Source organism: Colossoma macropomum, unplaced genomic scaffold (genome assembly GCF_904425465.1).
Source record: "Colossoma macropomum unplaced genomic scaffold, Colossoma_macropomum, whole genome shotgun sequence".
In the NCBI taxonomy this organism is placed as follows: domain Eukaryota; kingdom Metazoa; phylum Chordata; class Actinopteri; order Characiformes; family Serrasalmidae; genus Colossoma; species Colossoma macropomum.
The window spans coordinates 17,896,550-17,916,217 of NW_023494802.1; the positions used below are offsets into that span (position 1 = coordinate 17,896,550).

Consider the following 19,668-nt stretch of genomic DNA (forward strand, 5'->3'; position numbering starts at 1 on the left):
TGGCCCTCACCTCTCCCTCTCAGGTTGAGTAGGGGGCATTTAGGAATAGAATAGCAAATCAAAATATAATGGAGGTCCTGCGGAGAGACCCCTGGGGTCACTAACACAACATGCAAGTGTGAGGGAGAGTGTGTGTATGTATGAGGGAATGTGTGAGTGTTGTTTTAAGCAGCGGGGGGCCAATAAGCCAGTCACCCAATGTGACACTCTGGTCAAATGAGATGTCTGACAGAGCAAGTCATGGTGGGTGTATGCATCACTTCTTCGACATTTCTACATAACTAAATTATTAAGATGTAAACAAAGTCATTCGAAGTGGTTTGATGTGAAATGCACCATTCTAAACTTATCGAGTTAGAATTGATCACAACGGAGTTGGTAGGAACCAGACGTCTAAAGCATTTAATGCCTTTAAAAGCTACTTTACAGAAAACAAATTACACAAAATGGTTACGAATACGTTGCCTGATGCCTGAGATATTGTTTTACAATAGTTTAGGTGTAAAATATGTTGTTTAACCTATATATAATAGAGAGGTACATGCATGGAGTTCTAAGGGAAAACAGTAACCAAAGGTTTCTGTTTTGCCACTAATTTAATGATTAAGGTTACATATAACAACTCAGAGGACACATGTAAGTTCACTGGTTATTTTGGATATTAAATATAGGGTGTCCCAAAAAAATTGACAGAATTTGAGATGTGAATATCTGAGTAACTACATGTCCTAGGTGAAGAAAATTAAATAGGCTTCATGTTGAACAATACAAGATTTATTCATCAAAATTCGAACAAGAAATTCAGAGGGATGTAGATTTTATAACCGATTTCACAGCTTCACAAATGTAATATCTTCTGATACTGGTGGTCGTCCAGATCCCTTCGTCCTCCACAGACAGCCTTCCTCTTTGAATTTTTTGTGCCATGTCCAAATCTGCTTTCCAGTTGGTGCATTTCTATTGAATTTTCTCAAAAAATGCACGCTGCACACTCATTTGACTGTGTTCGAGCAGATTCTAACACACAAAATGCCTTTTCATTTCTAGTGAACGCCATTCTTCAACCTGGAAAAAAAAACATTAAAAATTAAACTTGATTAGTTTTTACACATTTTGTTAAAATTTGAGATCATTTGAGGGAGAATTGGCTGTTATTAGACAACGAAATGATGTAAACTCTTTTGGGACACCCTGTATATTGCTATATTTCTATTATGGCTTTATTAGACATGGTGACCTCTTGTTCCTCTTACCACCAAAATAAAGAAATCAGAGCTGATAAGTTTCTCTAAAATGAACCATTTCACATCAAATAGTTTATATCACATCCTCATGGGCCAAAACACTGCAAACGTCAGTACACTGTCTCATTAAACACACCTGATTCAGCTCACCAGGTTATTAGCAAGGCCTTCATGAACTGAATTCAGAGCGTTAGTTGAGGGTAAACACTAATCTCTGCAGCTCTTTGGCCCGGAAGGTCCCCTGTTTGACATGTCTGGTTTATATCGTATGAGTTAGAACACAGGTTTGGTTCTGAACATTACCTCAACACCCCCACCCTTCGCATGGATTTGTCTGAATCCACCACTAGCACACCTGATTTAGCTTGATTAGCCACACCTGTATTGGATGATAATTAAAAATAATGCAGGGCTGCCGTTTCCTTTGGAAATGGTAAAGATGCCACACTGACATACATAAAATCACTACTTATTGTATTAATATTTGTAGATACTGTAATTACAGTGTTAATATTTGTAATTAATGTAATATCAGTGTCTTTCTAAGCAAATAAGCACAAGATTTACTGTAATGTTTAGTTCTGAAATGAATGTCTATTATACAAATAGCTAAGTATAAACTGCTATTAATGAAGGTACTAAATTCATCACAGGATTAGGATTTTGATTTTTTAGAAATTGCCAAAATGGGTGCATGAACTGCTGAACCAGCTTGAAAATCTGATTTGGTGGTTACAAAACTGTTTAATTTCAGGTTTAAGATGGATGGATGGATGGATGGATGGATGGGTGGATGGGTGGATGGATAGATACATACATACATACATACATACATACATACATACATACATACATACATACTTTCTTAATCCCAGAGGGAAACTTGTCTAGTACAGCAGCACACAATACATACATACATACATACATTCATACATACATACATCATCATTTCCGCTTATCCTTCTGGGTCGCGGTGGGGTGCTGGAGCCTATCCCAGCTGTCATTGGGCGGAAGGCAGGGTACACCCAATACAATACAGTAAAGAGCAAACCAAGAGCAAAAGTACTGCTGTACACTATTATACAGATGCATGAATAGAAGAGGAAGTAAAGATACATAATAAAATATACTAAAACTACCATAAAATATAATGTGCAGTACAAAAATAAGTAAGTAAAATCACATAAATATTATGCAGGTGACAAAGCAGTGGTGCATGTCACGTCCAGTGAATGTGAAAGTGATAATCCTTGGTGCAATTCATAGATCTACACATCTCTTGACTCCAAATGACTGAATACTGACTCACAATTACCCTCCACATGGAAAACAATGAGTTATACAATAGAATTAAATCTCTATCCAACAGACCATATTCCCCCCACTCTACTTAGGACATGTGAACACAGGGAATTAATAATAAAAGAACAATATAATAATGTACTACAGTAGAATATCACACCAAATTAACTTCTTCAGGAACTTTTAAAATATTAGACAGGATTCACAAATCCATAAATGCTTACCTACAATAGAGTATCACTGTGCTACAACACTGAACGCTCTGCTATCAACCTTTCCCACTGATCCCAAACCAAACAAAATCTGCAAAAGAACCCACAACTGGGTCCAGTACAGTTATAGTTGTTGTCTTAGCTGACTCTGAAACTTATGGCATGATGTCTTGGTCAAACGGACGTTGTATACACTTTTAGCTAACTCTTGCATGTTTCTGATTAGCTATATTCTGGCTTTACAGTAAGCACTAGTGTGTCAAGTGTGAACCGAGCACTCTGGAGGTCATTTGTGCTCACTGTGTGCTTTAGAAACCAGTGGCCTTGGAGTGCTTTTGACTCCTTCACAGGACAGAAATATGCAGACGCAGCTAAAAGGTGAGGAGAGCGCTAGTGCTTCCTTTTCCACTTGCTTTTGTTAAAGCTGTTCACCTTCATGCAGTTGACTAAGGACGTTTTAGCGACCTGCTACTTGAAATGCATTTCCCACTGTCTGGGAGTTGAAGTCACTTTAGTCTCTCACATGAGATGATTGGTGGGCTTTTGGTAGCTTTTTATCCCCTCCACACCCTCACCCACACTTCATACGGCAGTTATGTAACCTCACGTTTGCTAACTTCACTGCTATGCTGCTGCAGTTGCCTGCCAACACTTTTCTGAGACTCTTCAACCTCAAACTCTGGGCTTATAAAGAACATTTTACTGGATTAGTTCAAACTGCAGTCATACAGTAAAAAACTAAAAAAAAGAATTCAGGAAGTATTCAGACCATACATATTTACAAGGATCGTATAATAATCTATTTAAACCCAAGGCATTAATTGAGATAGTAATAAGCTAAATATATACACAATCTTCATTTATAGGGTATTTTCTATTGGGCGGTGTATGAAACTGAAATCCTAACCCCTAAAAAAGTTATTACTGGAAATAATACTTAACTGTTTTTTTTTATTTGTTTGTTTGTTTTTTGAATTTTTTTTTTTAAGATATTTGAAGTGAGAAGTTGAAATATTTAGATTTACCAAGAGTTTAAAAAAATAAACAAAAATGTTAATAAAAAAATGCTGTTCCATGTTTTCATGTCATTTGTTCTTAGGTGGAGCCTTACTTTAGCCACACCCCTGCATTTTAGAGCAGGAAGTGAGGCTGCATCCCTGTCTCTCATGATGGAGACATGGTGAGCAGTTGGTTTCCATTGTTTTGAAGTAAATGTGTCCCATATTCTAAAAGTCATTGTGTTTTCTGCAATTAAGCAAACATTTTGTGTGTTTTAATGAAAAATATTACGGTTTTATGTTTCAGTAGTGTCATGATTGTTTTGGTAAAATGGAATGTACAACTTTTACAATCATTTGTTTTTCTAAAAATAAACATAATTAAATTAGAGGTTAATTTAACTCCTTACATGGCAAGTTTTATTACACGCTTCTATAACCTTCCTTTGATCAATGGTTAGCCCTGCTGCACTAAAGTTCCTCTCGCTAGAGCTGCTACTACAGAAATGGCCAACATTTGCATGAACCTCATAAGCAATTGATAAGATTGGCTGACTTTTCCACCAACCTAACATGTCCCTCTCATCATCCATGGTGTGACTGTGCCTGATATACTTTCACCCACTCCTCAAACTCTGGAGATATTCAGAATGTAGCTACGAGAAAGAGAGAGGGAGAGAGCTTGGCTCAATTAGCAGATCTCTAATATATCCACTCACTGGCCACTTTATTAGAAACTCCTGTCTAGTGCTCACACTCTTTGCCAGCTCCATCTACTCATAAGACTACAATATCAATGTACAATTGCAGACTGTAGCCCATCTGTTCCTGCACAGTTTATCAGCCCCCCTCTACCTTATTAATCACTAGTGTACCTGTTGACCAGTGTCACTGTTGATCAGATATTATTTGGGTGGTGGACGATTCTCAGCACAACAGTGACACTGACATGGCCGTGTATGTTGTGCTAGTATGAGTGTTATCAGACTCAGTGGTGTTGCTGGGGTTTTTACACAATCATTGTCAGTGAGATTGGTCCAAGACCCAAAAGCACCCTGCCAAGATCAGCCCTGTGGTCATAAACTGACCAGTGATTAAAAGATGAAGGCTAGAGTCTCTAACAGTAGCAAGGCGGAGCTAAAAGGAAGGGGTTTCTAATAAAGTGGCCAGGGAGAGTAAATAACATGCCACATTATCCTTGAAATGCACATGATGTAGCTACGTTCTCTGCTGAATACATTATACAAGCACTCGTCCAAGTGTCAGGGTGTTTTGAGGTATGTGATGAATGTGCTGGACATGAGATCATCAGTGACCTCATGACCTGCAGGGAACCACAGTACCGATGGTAGCTTGTGTGTGTGTGTGTGTGTGTGTGTGTGTGTGTGTGTGTGTGTGTGTGTGTGGTACTTTGGGTTGAAGGAGGTGGCTGAGGGCAGCAGTGATAAGGGCCGGGTTTATCTCTGCTGTCTGTGGTCTGGATCACTCCACTTCACTCCAGCCCAGAATACCAGCAGCAAACTCCATTCAGCACAATTACTGTTACTTTCCACTGTCTGTAGATAAAAAACATGCTCGCACAAACAAGCGTGCACTACGGTTACTGTTCTTAATCCCAGATACATCACAATTTTGCACATAAATGAACAATCTAATTTTAAAATGATGTTACTACTTTATAACTTTATAGGTTTCACATGATTTCTAGGAAGCTGTAAAAAAATTAAGAAATGTAAAATGCGTTCAGAACAATGAACAGAATTGTAGATGATTCCTTAATGATTAACGAAGGCTGTATAACACTGAGAATGAAGTTATAAAATAATAAAATTTTCCAGAATGCCCCATTTTTTTTTTAAAAGTGATGATCAAAGGCAGGTAACTTGTCAAAAAAATTACTATTAGATAATTGCAATATATATTATTTATCATTAATAGCATCTTTTTATCCCTTAAAACTAACACCGGATGTTTTTGTTGCTATGTCTTTGGTACTGATATATGCATAATATCTATGTTGTGAATGGCTGCCCTGTATTTGATCTCATTCAAAAAGCAGTCCAGGCTGAAACACCCCTTATGATGTGAATGGGCGGAGCTAAACTGCTGTTGGCTGAACAGATATATATCGCTGCTATTGGATCAAAGCCTCATATCTCCAAAATCATAACTTTACAGGAGAAAGAAAAGAACATACTTTACTTTTAATGTAAATCAGTGGAACCAGACTTTTTTCCAAGTAATTCATAATTCTTCATGAAATTTACACACAATGTAAACAGCCATTTTCAAATTATGGCAAAAACTAAAAAGCAATAAAAATGGAGATGTGAAGTTTTGTTCTGACAGCAGTGATGTGTAAACTTTTTGGTTTTTCGAAACATCGGAAAACAATAGATTCAAAACACATTATTTTTGCAGTTCAGTTCACATATATGGACTGTATGAACTAGAGAGCGAATGATACGTTTTGAAACTTTAACAATAATAAAGTGAGGAAAACTCAGTTTTTTATGATATGGGCCCTTTAACTGTCTATTTAATTCACCTTAATTTTACCTAAACCCAAACCTGACCCTAACCTTAACCCTAACCTTAACTTCAACCCAAAACCTAATCCTAACCCTAGCCATGGTCTTAAACCTAACCATGGTGCTAATCCTAAGCCTGACCTTAATGCTTTTGGGAATCAACTGATTGATCCCAAGATAGTTTAAACGATCTGAATATCTGTAGATCATCTAGAGGGCGATTCAAATAAAGAGGGATCTAACACTTCAAAACACTGTTATCATCAAGCAAAATAACAATTATGAATGTGGCCATTCCCAACTTTTGAACTGTAGTGTGACTTCGTATAGAACATGCTGTCACCCCCACCCCCCCACCATCACCACACACACACACACACACACACACACACACACACACACACACACACACACAGCCACGTTCCTCGTTCCTCCAAGCCCCCTGTCACCAGAAGGATGGATTGTGCCCTGGGGGAATAGCTGCAGCGACAACACACGGAAGTTTTGATTTAGAGGCTGAATATTAGCTAAATAAATGCCCCTTGTTACCCCCTCTTTTCACCCACCCCTCAGTGCCAAATAACATGCCCCTCATGTCAGAGTAGCTCCCTCCACATTTAAAAAAAAAACAATATCCTGTTTTCTGTGGCAGAGAGAGAGTAAATGACTGAAAGAAGCCTGCAGGGTCGGTGACCCTGAGAAAAATGTCTCTGCCAAAGAAAAACGATCACTCTCAGACAGAAAGAGAAGGGGAGAGAGAGAGAGAGAGAGAGAGAGAGAGAGAGAGAGAATTGAATAGAATAAAAGGAGGGGTAGGAAACTGGAGGACAACAAAATAAAGGTTAAAAAAAAGAAGAAATAAAATGATCATAACCTTCACACAGTACTGACCTCCACTGACCTTAACATTTTTAAACAGTCACCAGAACAGCATGACCCTAAACATAAAAACATACGAGTCCATAATATATTCCTCTCTTTTAAAGTCATTAGTGCAGCACAGAACCCACACAAATGGCCCATTCTCAAATGTCCCATCTAAACACGTCTTTCAAATACTTCAGAACAAGTACATTTAAAGATGCGAGGCTCTGAACTGAGTATTCCTCCACAACACAACCTCGTATCTCCAAAAATCAGAACTTTACAGGAGAAGGAAAAAACCTACTTTACTTTTAATGTAAGTCAATGGAACTAAATTTTTTGCCAAGTCATTTTGGGTCATTTCTTTTAATCCATTCAACATGAAATTTACAAACAATCTAAAGGACAACAGGTATTTTCAAATTATGTCAAAACTGGAGATACAAGGTTTTCCTCCGACAACAGCGATATAGATTATGATCATGCAGATTTATTATTGTATGCTAGTCTTGACATAACAAGTGTCTATGGATGGACGTGTGAAATCTTTGTGGGTGGGAAGGTAGACTCATTAGGTTAGGTGCTCTTGACAACTTTCGGATGGACTACAAGTCTTTCGTTAGCGCTTGGATGTAATGACACATTACATACAGTAAAAATAACACATTACCTCTTGTAAGAGAAACAGTTACATTAGGTAATGATAGTGTTTCGTTAGCTAACTTACTTTACTTGGGTTATTGATTTTACTCTATCGACCTACCTACCTACCTTCACATAAACACCTTGGCTCAAACACAGAGACTCACACTCTTCAGTTTTACGGCATCAGGCCTCTAATGCGCTGCACTTAAAGCAGGACAATAGAAAGTAAACGTTGCCACGAGGGTCGTGCTCCCTGGAGTGACTCCTGCTGCTGACCACTAAGCATCAGCTCTTTGAAGCCATGCGTACACAAGGACAATAGGACCTGCCATAAGGGCATTTACTGCACCAGGGGCATGAGGGCATGCGAACAAGCAGAAATACTGCTAGAAGAGAGTTATATGGGTTTCGCAGGGTGCTGAGTAAACTTTTCAACTTTTTTTTGTAAGGAAATTTTCTTTTTCTTTCTCTAGCGGAGTGCAAGTTTGAGATTGTTGTTCCGTGAACAGTGTGATGTCATTTGTTTATGTAAGGGTGCTATGTACTGACTAGCCCTTAACGTGTATTTGTGAACGTACTGTAAATGAAGGGTTTTGTTCCAGAATGCATTATAGGCCATTTTCAAAAATTGTATTTTTATTATATAATATATATTGAGAGCCGACTTTACACATACAATAAATATCAATGCTATATTGTGATTAAGATCACATTTATTAGAGAAATAAAAGTGTTTTTTGCATCATTCCTTAGCTATTTTTTTTCGAAAACCTCTAAAAAATGAAATTAAACTGACATTCAAGGATATATAGCATTTTAGAATGAAACTCCTCAAATAGTGCGGAATGTCTTAATGGTGTGTGTGAATTATTATTTTCTTTGACCCCTGGGAGGGTCAAATCAAGCAATGCCATCCTGTCCTGTCCTGTCCCGTCCCAAAGGAGGGATATAATGTAAGTCTATGGGCTGCTATTTTAGTAGATGTTGTAACAATGCCAATCTCACAAGTCTCACAAGCCTTGGTAAATGAGTCAGCTATGATTCGGTGTGGCGTGTTATGGGCATGGCGTCTTATACACTGAATGACAACGAAACGTGCCAAACGGAGGGTGTTACAGGGTCAATTCGCAATAACACCATTATGTATGAGTTTGGCTTGTAAAGCAGAAGACGTTTTGGTCATGAGCCAGAGGCAACAGCAAAGACCTCAGCTTTACACACTTCTCTCATGCTGCCCAGGCCCATGCTTCATCGCCGTGGCAACAGAAACCATGACAGCCGCTGATAAGAGAGGCTAATTTGGCCAATAGCAATAAAGGCGGGTGTGCGGAGCCTCTCTGTCGCCATGGGGCTGTAAAGCGGGTGGGCTGCATGCTGACGTGCCCCGCCGGAGCTAACGCGTGCCAGCCAGCTCCAAGACCTCAGCACCATAAAGCCAAGCTGGAACGCAACCTTTGATCGCCAACGCAAGGGAGAAGGAGAGTGAGAGAGGCTGGTCTACAGTTGTTCACGCAAACAAAGTGTGGACTTGTGGTGTATATCCCTAAGTGGAAATAGGTGACGTACAGCAAAATACAACCAGCAGGAAAGAAAACTTTCCCAGTTTTCTTTGACTGAAATACGTTTTGTGGTCCAAGCTACTAAACACAAAAGCCCACATTTTGTAAAACGTCATGAAGAGAGTTAAAAGGCTTGCACAATGGCTGCTCTTACAGCTGTGTTTGTAGTCACTGTAAATAATTTTCAGAGTATAAACAGCTATGGAAATTACCTCAGAGTCCTTCATGTTGAAAGTAAAATAGAGCTGAGGTCAAAACAGTAAACAGTGGATTAGTTTTGTTATCTTATGATATCTGATATATCATTTTAATCACATTGAAAAACAGCTGAAAAATTCTGTAAAACTTGAATTGAACTGAATCTTAACTGAACAGTTCAATTTCATTTGCCCAGATAAAAATGGAATTTGTATTTTCTTTCAATTAAGGTGTTAAAGCCCATTTTTAAAGATAATTACTCTATTAATTCTAGCTCAATTTCCAAGAGCATCACAAATCCTGGACAAACAAACAAGGACATATGACAGATTTGATACAAGTTTATATTAGATTAGATTAAACTTTATTGAATCTAATCTAATATATATATCTAATTTAATCTAATCTAATCTAATCTAATTTAATCTAATCTATATCTTTAAAGACAATTCCTCTATTAATCTAGCTCAATTTCCAAGAGCATCACAAATCCTTGACAAACAAACAGGGACACGTGACAGATTTGATACAGCTTTATATTCCATTGTATATCAACAGAAAATACAGCAAACAAAATAAACTTTAGGTTAATATATTTAGACAAAACAGAACAAAATCTTATAATAATTAAAATAGTCATGTCCCTTTTCAAAGGTTTTTTTTTTTTTCTAAAAGTGAGTCATTGCACTTCAGATTATTGGAGGTGGAGCATTAACAGCGTTTAGAATCAGTAGAGGCAATGAGGAAACTAATACATGTGATCAAATGTTTCCAAAGTCATTATGACCATAAAAATTTTGAGAAAAGAAAAAAAAAACAACACTGGATAACTCCATGTGTTTGGACCACTCTTATCTCAACATAAATAATGTATCTTAAAAGTTAATCATTTGTTAAGAAGCGTATAATGGAGCACGTTCTTGGGAACGAGCGTCCTTCCAATTGTAGGTTAAAAAACTCCGCGGTTACTTGCTGAGTCGTCACCCGTGGCTTATCTCAGCAAAACGCCATGAATGCAAATGGGTATGATGTCAAAAACAGATATACAGCGAACAAGAACAAAAGAAAGTAGCATTAGCTATACTCTATACAAACGTGTTGTCGATTCACACATTCCTATCCACTGCCGTCCATGGGGAGTTTGTTTTTTGCGCGGTATAGTAGGTAGTTCTCGTTAAAAAAGTCTTTGTCTTAGATTGCACTGGGGTGGTTTTCAGGACTGAATGTGTCTCTGCTTGCATCACGCTTGGGATAGTGCACACCAGGAGTTCTGTGCGATGGACGTAGGGGTGAATGCATAGTCCTCGTACTTGATGTCCACTTGTCCTGAGCTTGTGCTGCTTAACTGTGTTGAAGCCTTGAGGAGGACAGGCAACATTGGAATAGTTAGTTCAAGTGGGTTCACAAAAAAATTAAGTTCTGTTTTCATGCTTAAGTCACAGTTAAAATCTATGGAATTAAAGTTTATCATTTGCTTTTACTGGATTTGCTGTCTATGAACTGTCATCAAAAGAGTGAGACGCTTAAAAAAAAGCTGCCAGAAAGGGTTGGAGGACCACTTTTGGTTCCCTAAAGAATATCCTGACTGAATAGTTTCACTTAAACTTCCACTAGAAGGTTCTTCAGGAACCAAAAGTGGTGCTTCTATGGCATCGCTGCAAAGTACCACCTTTTTTTAGGGTATATTGAGAAAATGACCCTTGAAACAATAAGAATCATTAGTCCATTAAGGTTAAGGCCTTTAAATGTAAGCATTAAGCAGCAATAATTAAATCACTAACCATTAATAAGACATTCAATGATAATGGGATTATTGCTCAGTAATAGGTGTCTGATTAATCAGCATTAATTCATACCTGTGTGACTGAGACTACAGTTTGACCAGCGTATGGAGAGGCGGCGATGTTGGGTTCACTCTTTATCGTTGAAGCATTCTCTGAAATGGGCTGGGAGGGAGGAGAGGTAGTGCCTGACGCTGAAGACCCTGAAGAAGCAAAGAATGCAAAAAATGAACCAAGGTGATTGACAGTTGTCACAAAATTACCTTTGACCGGACCTCAGATGTTCACAGATGGTGCCTCTATATCTCTATAAATGCTGTTTATCTCCAGAATCGCAAATCCATTTATGATGGAAAATAGTCTTACAGGACTCTCTCACACTCTCTTCTGCCTTCTCCTTTCTTTCACACACCCCATATTTCTCTCCACACATTCTCTCACACACCCTTTCCCTCATCCCAATCACTCATCTTTACTTTCTTCCAGAAAAATGAACCGCCCAGGTTCTCACTGCTTTCACTAAGGCTGTGCAAATATATTGATATTAAGGCATGCTGGAAATGTCAAAATGTTTATCTCACACCCATACATCGTATCCCAATGCCTTAATGCTTTAATGTAATTATTTTTCATGGACATATTTAATATTGCTGCCAGATTCAAATGTAGCAAAGTCCAAATGGAAGCATGCAATATTCAAAGTGCAGCATCCTTTTCAAACACTGGTTTTGTATTATTTTCTGGTTATTCCTACTGCATATGATGACTCCACTGTTAGGATATGTACTGCAGCAGGACGGAGCTGCCAGAATGTGCAACAAGTCTTACCTGAGGGCGCTTTTGTCTTGGGCATCTTAGGTTTGCGTTTCCTTGTCTGAATGCTTTCCTTCTTCATAGCTAATGGTCGGGGTACCTAACGGACAACAAGAAGACATGTAAGTCATGACATTTCGCTTGGTGGCTAACAGTGAGGGAGAAACATTTCAAAAGCTGAATGATATTTGATTAATTGTCCACACCAGCTCATTAGTATCTTTTTTAAAAAAAGGAAGAGGTTGATTTGAAGTGTGTTTGAGATTTGGATTGGTGAAAAAGACGGCTTGTGCATCCAAGCTATTTTTTTTTGCTTTGCTTTGCTTTACTTTAATGAACATATTTATTTAACTTGAATGAAACCAGTTGAGACTTTTTGTAAGGTTAAACTGGCAAAATAATTTTTTTCTATTAACCAAATAAGAACACAGAGTTTTGGTGACTCTGGAAGTGAAAATAAACAGCTCTTATACACATTTTGAATATGCTTAGAAGGTGGCTAGGTGACAGAGTCCTGGCCTTGATTTTCTGGACGACTGTGTGTGTTTGAGCATGATTTGATCTTGGGGGTTTCTAACACAAGCTTAGAGCTTCTACAGAAATGCTGGAGAGGTGAGTTTACAAAGTGCTGCTCCCCTAATCTCCCCAAACAAGCCTACTGTGACCTCAGTGTTGCATGCATATCAATGCTGTTGGAACAAAATCTTATATTTCCAAAATAGTAACTTTACAGGAGAAGAGAAAAACCTACTTTACTTTTAATGTAAGTCAATGGAAACAGAATTTTTTCCAAGTCATTTTGGGCATTTTTTTTTGGTCCAGTGATCATTAAATTTATACACAATATAAAGGACAACAGACATTTTCAAATTATGTCAAAAACTGAAAAATATCAAAAATGCCAAAAATGGAGATACAAGGTTTTGTTCAAAGAGCAGCAACATGCTCTTCAATGATGAGCTGCATCATTGTACTGACCCCGTGGAGCTTCATGTAGAGGCCGCAGGCATTGCACACAGGCTCCCCTTCTGCGTTCCTCCTCCACAGTGTGGTAGTGCTGGTGTGACAGTTAGTGCAACACAATCCGGCTCGCCGAGATGTGTTCTGCTGCAGATACAGAAACAAAGGCAAAGGAGTTAACACCTACTGCACGAGAGACTAGCAAAGACTCCAAACTGAGAGCAAAGGCAAAACCTGGATGCAGGCTAGGACCTACCAGCTGGATAAGGTCCTAGGCAAGCTAGCAGGCACACAAATTCCCTTTGCAAAAGCAGAAAGGCTTTCTATTGCCACCATATTTCTATGATAACAGCCTGTGTCATGCCAAATCACAACGTGGACTGAACAATATCTTGTGCGTGATCTGCTTGTGCCATGTGCAGTCCACGCAGGCTATTAGCAAAGCCAAAATGTTGCACCAATAAATACCCACTCACTGTACACACAGTGATACTGCATACTTCGAGTTAACAAGTAACTGCATGCCTACTGTAAACCATGCAGTAAAAGGTGTAAAATGTGCATTATGGCTTATTTTCAATAAGGAAAACAAATATCTATCAAATATCTTCAGCCCTTTTTCTTCAATGGTTGTTTTGTCCTCTGCACATTAACATCTGTGTTTATTCTAAAACAAAAACTGAACATAATTTGTCCTCAAGATCTTTACTAGTTATCTACTTAGGTCACTGCATCAGGCGATGCTGGAGTATTTTAGGCCATAAATCCTTGCAGATTCTTTGAGCACTTTGTTTCAGTTTGGTTTGCACCGTTTGTGAGTCACTGTGGATAGGACTCTCCATGAATAAATGTAACGTCAGCTTTTTTTATGCATTGCGGAGATTAAAAAATTTAAACAAGTAGAAAAAGTAGTAAAATGTAAAGGTCGCGCTGTCTGTTGCAGCGCTATTTCCCGAGCTCAGGCACACAGTAGCTGCTACGCAGAGTTTGGAGTCCTTTCTAAAAACGGACAGACTCAAGGACAAGGTCACCGAACGGCAAATAAAAACAGTGATGGAGAGAGGGGTGTGCTAATTCACAGCAGCTGCAGAGAGAGAGAGAGTCTTGGGAAACAAGACAGCAGTGAAGGCCTCTCTAACTCAGTGGCCTTCTCCTAGGATTGTCCCTGAGATCAGCTCTCTCTCCTTACTTTTCCCAGTCTTCACTGCCCGACTATTGACTCTTTCTTTCTCTATATTTGCAAAAAAAAATTAAATTATAAATTAAATTATCAAAGTCCAATAATACATACTGTTTTCTGGCCCCCTAACTAGTTACATTTACTTGTTTTCGGGCACAGTACAATTTTTTATGCAAATTTTCTCCTATTCAGTTTGTGAGGAAACTGTAATCTTTTGCTCAGTTCCACTTTAGTCATTTGCGTTTAGTTACTAGTTCCATTTTAGGGGGGAGGGTGGTTTAACTTCATTCTTTTCTGTTGATTTTCTGTTGAATAAAAGAATTCAACCTAGCAAGCTTTATTTGTTTGGCCTGATACTTTATTTTTACTCTTGCTCAAGTTGTTTTAGTAGCTACTTTTACTCCTACTTGAGTCATTACTTCACTAAAATAACTCATTATCATCACTTCATCTCAAAACACATCTACATGAGCTCACACAGAAGTTCTGTTTGAGGTTCAGCCCTCAGACTTTGGTGGGCAGGTGGTGTTTCATGTTGTCTAAAGGTTCTGATGTGATGTGTTTAGAGGGCAGTTTGATCTTACCAGGCGCTTTTGGGGTTTGATGAGTGGTCGGTTGATGCCGTTCATCTTGTGGTAGAGGCCGCAGGCGTTGCACAGGTAGTGACCGGTACCGTCCCGCCTCCACAGCGGAGTGGAGATGGAGCCGCAGTTCACACATTCCCGCCCTTCACCCGCCACCTCCTCCAGCATGTCTGCAACGGAGAAATCCGCTTTATTTTCCTGCTTCTTCATCAACACATTTACACGCAATTTGCTCTGATTTAGTTCACTTAAACATGGTTAGTAAAAGGAGTTGTTAGAGGTTCAGGTTATTGAAGATAAAGTCATAAAGGGAATAATAATAATAATAATAATAATAAAGGGAATAATAATACACAGAGTCTGAGTTATTGTTTTGTTGGTAAAACGAACAGACTGATTACTCCGCTAATGAATAATTTGTAATATTTTTTTTTTCATTTTCAATCTAAAGCTGTTACAAAGATCCATTGAGTTTTCAATCATCTTTTGTTTTTTTTTGTTTTTGTTTTTGTTTTTTCAACTATAAACGAGTTAGAAAATTAAAAGGACATGGAAAATGAAATTGGAAATTAAATGCAAAATTGGAAAATCTGCTGATGGAAAAATATTATTAATCGTTTTATTGTTGTTACCATTTTTCCATTAGCATGTTGGGACAGACTGGTTGTAGGTTGTGAAATTTTAACGATGAGAATGAAAAATTCGTGCGAAATGTAGTTTTACTTTTGCAATAATAATAATAATAATAATAACAATAATAATAATAATAATAATAATAATCTAAAGGTGCTGGCGAGAGTTGGGGCAGAATGCAGACTGTAGCTTCTGTGGGGGGTGTGAGGGGTGTGTGACAGGGCGCACGGGCCTCAGATGGGCAGGGGTCTTCTTATCAGTGCTCCAGATCATTGCCCCCCCCAATCAATCAGGAGACCGACACACGACTCCGTCCTATAATTAATGACTGGAATTCCACACTTCAAAGAGCAGATTGAGGAAAGGTAGCACATTATTATTATTATTATTATTATTATTATTATTATTATTATTATTATTATTATCCATTCTGTTAAAGAATATTCCTGTTGGCCTATAATAAAACCGCACTGATTAGTCCTGAACGTGATTTTTTTATAGTGCAAATTTATAGGCCGATCGTTCTTTCAAAGATAACGTTACAACAACACGAAATAACGAGCTTATCTTTTGGAAAGAAGTGCTGCTTCATGTGTATCAGCCCCATGATTGGTTAATGGCCTGTTTAGGTAAGTCTGATCAAGGTGACAATAGTCTTGCATACTGAGCCCTTTCATCAATTCACACACAAACGACTTCAGCAGTTAATCGTCATCTAAAGTGTATTAGCGGCATCGTCTATTAAAGGATGTGTATTAGTTGGAACGCATTGATTTCAGCTGTGATTTAAGACAGTGCTTTCGCCATCGTCCTACAGCACGAACTGATTGGGGTTCTCCTGAGAAGCAAAAGAGAAAGTTCAGCACTAAGTCCTAAACTCTCATTAAACTTTTAAACACGTCTGCTATAAATTGTGAGCTCGCGAAATCAAACGAGACTCCTCCCTTCATTCCAACCATGTTTGCCCTTTTAGCTTGAAAGATGGATTTGGCTACAGAGCTGAGCTCTATAGGCTGGATTTAACAACACAATCCAGAGGATTGCATTCAGTCTTACAGTGCTGAATTCAATCGTGCAGTGCTGAGTTCAATCATGCAGTGCTGAATTATATCGTGCAGTGCTGCCTTCGCTCTTAAAGCACCGAATCCTGTTTTATAGCGGTCATTTGGGTCCAGCTGGAGTTGGTTCAACATTATAGCTCATCATCTCTGCTGATTTTGCTGTATTGTGTAAGAGCTATCAAACCAGGGATTGTCAGATAAACGACTTTGATAGACGTTCTGATTTTATGAGTTGAAATAAAATAAAGAAAGAACGTTTAGAATTGACTACTGTGAATACCATAAAGCTGCTCCTACAACACTGACGCTATCAGGAAACTACGTCCAAAATGGTGACTTTACAGGAGAAGGAAAAAAAAACGTTTCTGATTTTAAATGGAAGTTAATGGAACAAGATTTTTCTATACAATTTTGGTCAATTTTAATTTTTGAATTCGTCGAATTTTCACGCGTTGTAAAAGGCAGCTGGCATTTTCGAATTTTGTATATTTATATATAGTGATAATGACAATAATAATAAAGTGATAATAATGCTTATCTAAATAAATAAATAAATACATAAATAAATAAATACATAAATAAATAAATAAATAAATAAGGAAGATCGTTCAGAATTTTTACTCTACACACTGTTTAAATGGTTTGTGGTTGGAGCTCGAGCTTAAGTAACCTGGTACTTTCAAACAGTCAATTTGATTGAAATTTTGAAATGTAAATTTCCAGCAAGTGAGCACGAACAAAACCAGTTCATTGATCCAGGTTTGGACAAAAAATGAAAAGTTTTTTTAAAACTTTTTTTGATAGGTTTCTATTTCATAGCAGAACTACGATTTCAATTAACCTGATGAACCTAAACCTACAGGTTTGCTTAAACCTTTCCAAGAAGTCGAAGCCTGATTTTGATGGATACCCACCCAGGCTGGACCTCCTTCCGGTCAGAGCTCCTTGCCGTCCTTGGAGACCGATCATGCCGCCGTCGAAGTGGCCGGACGTCCACGAGGCCGCCACGTCCGGGCTCATGTAGGCTGCGTACGGGCTCGAGTAGGAGCTCGAGCGCACCAGGGCCGCTCCTCCTCCCGCTGTTCCTCCTGCTGCTCCGTACTGGTCGGCGCCGCTGGCTGGCGGGCTGGAAGCGTAGGAGAAGGCCGGGGGAGCGTGAGCGTGAGCGTGAGGGTGGGAGTGCGGGTGAGGATGAGGAGGGTGAGGGCTGCCAGGGCTGAAGGCCGAGCCGTCCGCAGCCGCCTGGGGCCAGGCGTGATGGTGGGCGCTCAGGGCGTGCGTCTGGTGCGCGTGCGCGGGCTCGCACGGCTGCAGGTAGGACAGCGGCTGCAACACTGTGGGCACACGGCCGCCCGTCACGTACACGGGCGAGCTGGCGGACGGGTGGATGTAGCTGGCCGAGTCGTGCGCGTACGGCGAAGGGTTGGAGGGCAAGGCCAAGCTGGAGTACATCGCGAGCGCACTAAACTATCCGTAGAAACAAATAAATATCAAAAAATGAAAATTATGGTGGCAGATATCTTCCAAAATCTCCAAGTCAGTAGGTCCCTGAGCAAGACTCCAATCCTGGGAATAAAAAGTAGAGAAAAAAAATTAATCTCCATATTTATAGCAGCCCATATGGCATAATCCATCATCTGAAAAATAGACAGATGAAGTCTTCCCAGTCCTGACAGTGCAGAATAACTAAAACCCAATACTTTTGCTATTAAACATCCACACGTTTTCAAATGTGCACTAGAATTCACCGCATATACAGCATGCACTAAATAAACGCGTGCTAGACCAGCATCCCCTGAGATATCTCAACTCACTACAGACCCATGCTTCGATACTTTAATCTGGCCCTCTGATTGATATTTAATGAGCGAAAACGACGTTAATGGTTGCTCGTATCTTTGTGCGCAGATATAAATTATCAGCTATTCCAGCTGTGCACCCCCACCCCCCCACCCCCTCCAAAAAAAAGGCATTCAGCTACTTGAGTCGTGTCAAGAAACATAACAGATAACCCAAAGCCTAATCTCAGATACATATATTTTATCAAAGGAAAGGCAGATCACATAAAACGGTGATAGCGAGGCGCGAAATACAATTTCATCCAAGAGCTCTCGTCGTATTATCTCACCAGATAAGGACGGTGGGTGATAAAGCTGGGATCCCTCTTTTCTTCCTATTATAAGGGATGGAGCAGGACCTCCGATCAGGCCTCCTCTTCTTTCCTCCACGGGCCCGAGAAGATCACGGAGCGAAAAGCGGCGTTAAAAGGAGAAAAGCGCGTTTTGGATGGTTGCAGAGGCTGATAGTGCCTCATGGAGCTGCTGCGGGATTCGCCTCTCTACTTTTACTCCGAGTTATTTGTACGAGAGAGACCACGTGACGCGCCAGGAACCGCTGAGGAGGAGAGGCGGAGGTTTTTGGTTGGGATTTTCTTTTGTTTTCCACCCGTTTTGAGGGAAGCTCCGCCCCTTTCGCGTTTGGATTGGACGACAGCGCGTACTGGGTCAGCTAGAGCGCTGCTGGTGAATGTAAACAAGCAGCCAATCCAGGCGGAGCTGCCGGAAAACGGGTGGAGAGAACAAAATGACGCCGTAAAAAAAGGAGGAGGAGGAGGAGGAGGAGGAGGAGGAGGGATGGCACAGCGGTGTGTAGGTGTGTGTGTGACCAACCGGGAACCTACCTGTAAGATTCAGCTTTGCGTTTTTTATTTAGATTTTTTTTTTTATAGAAAGCTGACAATAAATCATTATTATCTTTTAAAATTGATTGTTTATGACGTGTTTTTTGGTTATTTTTTTAAGTTAAAAAGTGCTGAATATAAACCAATGCGTCTTTCTTCAACAACGTTAATTATTATCCCTAAAAAAAAAAACTCACATAGACAAACTGCAGTCTCGCTGTTCTAATGGCATGGGTTTGAACTGGCCAGTAAACTAATAATAATAATAATAAAATGTTGCAGTAAAATAATCTCGACGTCCGAGTGAGAGACACAGGATGGCTTTTATGGCCAGTTAAATCTGGATGAGTTCTCTATAAAAGCAGCAGACAGATAAGAGATACGAGCCGCAGCTTAGAATGAAGATACAACAATAATCAGCGC

General features: G+C 39.4%; 1 protein-coding gene across 1 annotated transcript; it reads right to left on the reverse strand.

The window, feature by feature from the left end:
- Positions 1 to 10,071: 10,071 nt before the first annotated feature.
- On the reverse strand, positions 10,072 to 18,964 carry gata5 (GATA binding protein 5). The gene is made up of 7 exons (XM_036592035.1): positions 18,694 to 18,964; positions 17,480 to 18,131; positions 14,872 to 15,041; positions 13,126 to 13,254; positions 12,163 to 12,247; positions 11,410 to 11,537; positions 10,072 to 10,910 (listed from the first exon to the last, which is right to left on the reverse strand). Exons 2-7 carry the CDS (start codon positions 18,015 to 18,017, stop codon positions 10,794 to 10,796), a joined length of 1,167 nt encoding a protein of 388 aa, XP_036447928.1. The 5' UTR covers positions 18,018 to 18,131; positions 18,694 to 18,964; the 3' UTR covers positions 10,072 to 10,793.
- Positions 18,965 to 19,668: the final 704 nt, after the last annotated feature.

Coding starts and splice junctions, on each gene's coding strand:
- gata5 (XM_036592035.1), bottom strand. CDS start 18,017: ATGTACTCCAGCTTGGCCTTGCCCTCCAACCCTTCGCCGTACGCGCAC. Junction 15,042..17,479: donor CGGAAGGAGGTCCAGCCTGG/GTGGGTATCCAT, acceptor TCTCCGTTGCAG/ACATGCTGGAGGAGGTGGCG. Junction 10,911..11,409: donor CTGTAGTCTCAGTCACACAG/GTATGAATTAAT, acceptor GTCCTCCTCAAG/GCTTCAACACAGTTAAGCAG.